Source organism: Anarrhichthys ocellatus, unplaced genomic scaffold (genome assembly GCF_004355925.1).
Source record: "Anarrhichthys ocellatus isolate YVR2014 unplaced genomic scaffold, GSC_Weel_1.0 scaffold26, whole genome shotgun sequence".
Classification (NCBI taxonomy): domain Eukaryota; kingdom Metazoa; phylum Chordata; class Actinopteri; order Perciformes; family Anarhichadidae; genus Anarrhichthys; species Anarrhichthys ocellatus.
Genome location: NW_022280056.1, coordinates 4,346,976 through 4,352,985, shown reverse-complemented (window position 1 = coordinate 4,352,985; position 6,010 = coordinate 4,346,976). Strand labels below are relative to the sequence as shown.

Here is a 6,010-nt window from a genome sequence, read left to right as displayed (position 1 = left end):
CGAAACATCCCGAGACATCCCGAAACATCCCGAGACATCCCGAGACACCCTGAAACATCCTGAGACACCCTGAAACATACTGAAACATCCCGAGACATCCTGAAACATCCTGAAGCATACTGAAACATCCCGAAACATCCTGAGACATCCCGAGACACTCCGAGACACTCCGAGACATCCTGAGACACCCTGAGACATCCTGAAACATCCCGAGACATCCCAAAACATCCCGAGACACCCCGAGACACCCTGAGACATCCTGAAACATCCCGAGACATCCCGAGACACCCCGAGACACCCCGAAACATTCTGAAACATCTTGAGACACCCTGAGAAATCTGCAAAATAACTTAAAACATTTACTGAAGTATTTTGAGGTACTTGTACTTTACTTGAGTATTTACATTTTCAGCTAATTAATACTTCTACTCCACTACGATTTGGAGGCAAAATATTACTTTTTATTTCCCTACATGTATTTGATAACTTTAGTTAGTTTGCATATTCAGATTATAAATACAATATATATTCAACAGATAAAGTTTGATGTATTTTATAGAGTAAACTAGAAATACATATAAAGTAATTAAAATTAACTCCACCTTTAACAGCTGCAACATTATAGAGACGAACACATGAATCCATCAATAATTATAATATAGGAGTACTTATTTCTGTTAATCTTGATGCCAATACTTTTGTACAGTTACTTAAGTAACATTGTGGATACATCTACTTTTACTCGTACCAGAGTATTTGTACATCACTGTAGTATTACAACTCCTCCTGAAGTAACAGATGTGAACATCAGACACAGAAGCAGATGAACATTCCTGGTATTTACTCTCTGTCTGCTGGTGAATATGTAAACACGTTGGTGAAAAACACTGAGATCAGTGAGAGCAGCTGTAATTACTATGCTGAACATGCAGCGATGCTCAGCTGCACTTAGCTGGTTTCCTCCTCTCCGATTCCATCCGTTATATACAAGCAGACCTGAGTTTATTCTGCTGAACTGACATTAGAAACACCAATTTAATCTTTCTGTTTCGTATCAGTGTATCAAACACTGTGTTGTGTGCACGTCTGCTGCATCTGTGTTTTCTAGCCTCAGATTTACTGTTGATGTGTGTGTGTTATCTATTTTTTAGCTGTAACATTGAATCGCATTCTGTGCCTCGGTGGGCGTGTTATGTAACTCAGCTTCCTGCGAGGCTCTTTGGAGGCAGACTGCTCGTTACAGTCAGAAACATGCCCCAGTGGCTCCACAGCTTGCTGTGTTTATTGGGGCATAATTATGTGACCGACATGCAGCAAAACATCATCTAATGCAGAAAAGTCTAAATATAGAAGAAAAATGCTGAAGCAGGAATGCACATTTGCACATCTCTTCTGCAGTTTGATCAATTCAAATAGCAGAAAAAGTTTATACTATTATATATTATATCGTCAGATTATTATTTCTCAGCAGGATTTTACTGCTGTAGCTGTTGAGGTGGAGCTCATTACTACGCTGGCGGTTGTGACTTCGGCTATTTTCATAAACATTTTTTGACAGACTATATTATGACAATTTTAAACATGACGTTATGCTATGATTTTTTTTTCGTGAAATCTTTCGACATACTATACTACGACATATTTCCATCACAGTATGACACACTATACTATTGTTTTTTAATTATATTTTTCTACATACAATGGCCTTTGTATAAATACTATACTAGGACTTTTATCATGACATACTTTAGTATCCCTTTCGACATTTTTTATTATTTGTTTCATGACAATCAATACTTTGTCCTATGAAAACTCCATGAATTAGACAGAGTATACAGTGACTTTTTATGACATACTTCACTAGCATTGATGACGTTCTGTAATGCTATTAGCAAAAGTTAGCAACTTTGGTGGACAACTCTGTAGTTTAATGTGGACGTGAGATGGAAAAGACATTTTGTTTCATGCTTACCCTTTTCCTGTGCAGCCCTCAGTCACGTGGTGGGATGAGAACCCCGTATGTAGAGGGACTTTTAGACAGAATCTTTCTATGGTTAGAAAGCAGTGCTAGCCGTTTCCCTCCAGCGGTTTCTTTCTGTAGCTTCTTATTAACCGTCCAGACATGAATAGTATAGAATCTTCCAGAAATGTCGAAAGAACAAATCACAGCGTCCACTTTTAATTTTCGGGGTGTTTATTTCAACAAATGTTCACCACAGTAATAATCACGTCATACAATACTTTTAAAAAAACACAAAGAACATTTCCGTAACATTTCTATCCCCAAGTGCTTTGAAATATTTCAAACATTTGTTCATCTTTTCCGGGTTTAACTCAATCACCAAAAAGTTGAGGGTTTCCCCAAATACTTTTATATTGTTTTCCAGTTTTAACTATATTTCCCTGATCTTGCCTATTTTTCAGAAAAAGACAAATTCATCATTTCCATGAAAGGTACAATTTCTATTTTCTTTATCAACCATGCATATTGAAAAACTAAGGTTATTCAAGACACTTCAGTATTTGCTCCTCCCACTTGTCATGTTACCAAATAGATAATTACATACGGGTTTTTTTTTTTTACCTTAAAAGCAAATTGGCTGCAGACATTTTCTAGAAGGCTAGAAAAGTAATAATATACCGATTAACACTGCGAGGTGCGTTCTCAGCCGCTCACATTAGTGGTTGCTACCGCACAGTTGGTTTAGGCATCGCAGGCAGACATGAAAAAGGACATTTTGGGTGAGAAAGAACAGTCGGTTTACTTATTTTTTTATGGGAGATCACGACAACATGACAAATATTCAAAGGAAAATGTGGGTTTGTGAAAGCCGCCTGCTTCTACAGAAATTCTAAATTCTCTGGTAAAAACAAATCATAAATATATGCATCTGATATAAATAAATAATTTAACTCCAAAAAAAAACCACCACACACTTTACAGGAACACATCTACCAAACAAACACACAATAGTAACATCAACAAGTCCTCTCGAAAGTTGATCATATCTTTTCTTCACACATTATTTTTGCATTTAGTGGACTATTCCAAACATTTGAACATATTGCTTGTGGATTATGAATGTTTTCTTTCTTCAGCTTTATGTTTCTTTACATGTTGTCCAGTGAGTTCATTTCAGTATCTGATAAATAAACCACAAACAAGAGGCTTGTGGTCGTCTCGCTGCTCATTTCCTCAGAGCTCGTCTTCATCAGAAATGAGTAAATCCGCAGTGAAGCTACAACGTATGTCAGGCTGTTGATCCCGACGCTAAGCACCAATAACTACACTCTCCTCATCATCATCATCGGAGAAATCTTCCTCCTCAGCTCACGTGTGTGCAGGCAGCCTGAACCGCACCACTAGAAGCCCCCTACACGCAGATCTCGAAGGGCGTTGCCACCAAGATGCGTCCTCTTTCGTTGTTATCTCTGTTGACCCTCTCGTAACTGCCGGTGGAGGACGGCGAGCTGTTCGTGGACATGGAGGAGTAGTGGGTGTCCATCATGATGCTCCCCTTCGCCACCGCGAAAGCGGGCGACAACCTCTGCTGCTTCAGTCTGTCCACCAACACGTCCTCTTCGGATGAAGACGAGCTGATGTCCAGAGGAGGCGCACTGCTTGCCAAGCTGCCGCCGCTGTTGTTGTTCCCGTTCTCCGTGTCCAACATCCAGCACAGGTTGAAGTAGTTGAAGACCTCCTTGACGGAGCAGCGGCGCCCCTGCTCGATGGAGAGGAGCCTTCGAAACATTCGAAGGGCCTCGTCGGTGAAGCGGCGCCACTGCGACGGCACGGTGCCCGTGCGGCGACACTGCCAGCGCACAAACTCCTCGTAGAAGGCGTCGTTGGGCATGGCCTTCTCCCAAGGGAAGTTTCCCGTCAGCATGCAGAAGAGCAGCACGCCGAACGCCCACACGTCCGTGCTGTAGTCCACGCAGAAGCCCTCGTGCCGCACGGTGTCGCACAGCTCGGGCGCCGTGTACGGGATCGTGCCGCTCACGCGCTTCACGGGAGAGCCGGCGCGCCGCGTCATGCCGAAGTCAGACAGCTTGACCTTCCGGCACTCTTTGTCAAAAATGAGGATGTTCTCGGGCTTGATGTCTCTGTGGACCAGCTTCTTACAGTGCAGGTAGTCCAGGGCGATGGCCACCTGGTGGACGCAGCGCTTGGCCACCGGCTCAGGTAGTCCCACCTGAGCAGAGACGAAGAAAAATAAAGTTAGGTACACGACGAGAAAACTTAAAAACACAATGATTCTTAAGCAAGTTCTGGAGTTATACTATGTAATATTTATACGTTTTTTTTCTTGCTGGGCAACGATTAAAATATTTAATCGCATGGATTTTTTTTGCAATTAATCACATTGTTATGGCAAAATTCAATAATGAATTCAAAAGTAGTGTATTGGGCACTTTTATTTTAAAAGTACTGCTATATGAACAAAAGGTCAATAACATTTGGTTTGTAAACACTTTAAACAAATAAGGTTATTTTTAACAGCAGTATTCCCTTTACACAGTAGCAGTTAAAATACAGTTATAATGATTCTGATAATAGATATTCAGCCGGTGTTCATAACTTTATCTTCATGTGTGTAAGAGATGATATTTAAATATACACCTTGAAAACTGCAAACCCATCTACTTCTTTTTTTTGTTTGTTAAATTCTCAGTAGCAATAACTAAATGATGCTTATTATACATATTACAAACAAAACACTTTAAAAACTCGACAATATGCATTTTAATATTGTCACTGTTGTAAATTGTTTGATTGCATGATTTACTTTTATTGTGAAGAGCATGAAAACTGAAGTGCTTTTACTTTGAAGAGACAGGAAGTAGAATGGTACGTGTTCTTGACGCTAACAATATTGATGATACGTAGAAAACCACATGTCGGGTGCAAGAGCGTGTTGTGTTCACTTTAACACTGTAACACTGCAGTTCAGACAGTAAAGTGTTCCGTTCAAACAAGACGTGTCTTGTTCCTCACGAGAAGCTCCACGTCACAACAGTCACGTTTGATCTGTAACGAGAAGATCGGCTCGCGTGTGTGTTTGTAAGACAAGAGTGAAGGACGGTGACGGAGTGTAGGAGGGGTTCTGGACCCGGGGGGGAGAAGGAAGTGACTCCACACGAACACAGCTGTTCACTGCTTGCTGCCTGGTTCTTGTGTTAAAAATGTCGCTTAATAATAAATAAATAAAAAACTGCGTTAACACGCGATAATATAATTGTCGGTGTTAATTAATGAATGCGTTAACGCGATAATAAGGCGTTAACTTGCCCAGCACTAGTTTTTTTTAACGTTATATCATGATTACTAAGCAGATTTATGTACGTTTCTCTCACAGCTTGTTGTTGTTTTCCTCACCTGTGGAGGGATGATGTCAAACAGATCTCCTGCCAGAGCGTACTCCTGAGCGAAGATGTAGTACTCTTCTGTTTCGAAGGCGATGCCGTACATGTTGATGATGAAGGGGCAGGGCGACAGGTAGAGGGAGATGCTGTACTCTCTCAGGAAGCTCTTCAGTTTGGTGGTTTTCTTCCTCAGAAACTTCAGAGCCATCTTTGTCCCTGAGAAAAAAGAAGAAAAGAGGACAGAGAAGTGTTAAATAAATCTAGTTCCTCGCTTCTTCTTCATCTTTTCCCAACAGATTTATTTCACGGCTGTCTAATTGCGTGAATGAAACTTAATTAAGATTATCAAAATTAGAAGAATAATTAAAAACTCCAACGTCAATGAATTAATTGCTGCCGTTTCTCAAATCCTCTGCCAGATTATGTTCCCACGGAGTGAACATGTTGAGCTGCTTTCATGCATTCACGAAGTATTTACATCCTTTACTTAAAAGTACTAATACCACACTGTGAAAATACTCCACTATGAGTAAAAGTCCTGTATTGATAATTTTAAATATGTAAGTATTATCCCTAAGAGGTACATATTGTAAAAAAGTACATGTACCTCCGAGATGCAGTGAAGTAAAAAGTACAACATGTACCT

General features: G+C 40.4%; 1 protein-coding gene across 1 annotated transcript in view; it reads right to left on the bottom strand.

The window, feature by feature from the left end:
* Positions 1 to 2,176: 2,176 nt before the first annotated feature.
* unm_sa1261 (un-named sa1261) overlaps positions 2,177 to 6,010 on the bottom strand; it is a 16,311-nt gene continuing 12,477 nt past the window's right edge. Inside the window, exons 3-4 of the mRNA XM_031862276.1 lie at positions 5,378 to 5,580; positions 2,177 to 4,193 (exon numbers count right to left, since the gene is read on the bottom strand). Coding sequence (XP_031718136.1) covers positions 3,375 to 4,193; positions 5,378 to 5,580 — 1,022 coding nt within the window. The 3' untranslated portion in view covers positions 2,177 to 3,374. The remainder of the gene's footprint in view (positions 4,194 to 5,377; positions 5,581 to 6,010) is intronic.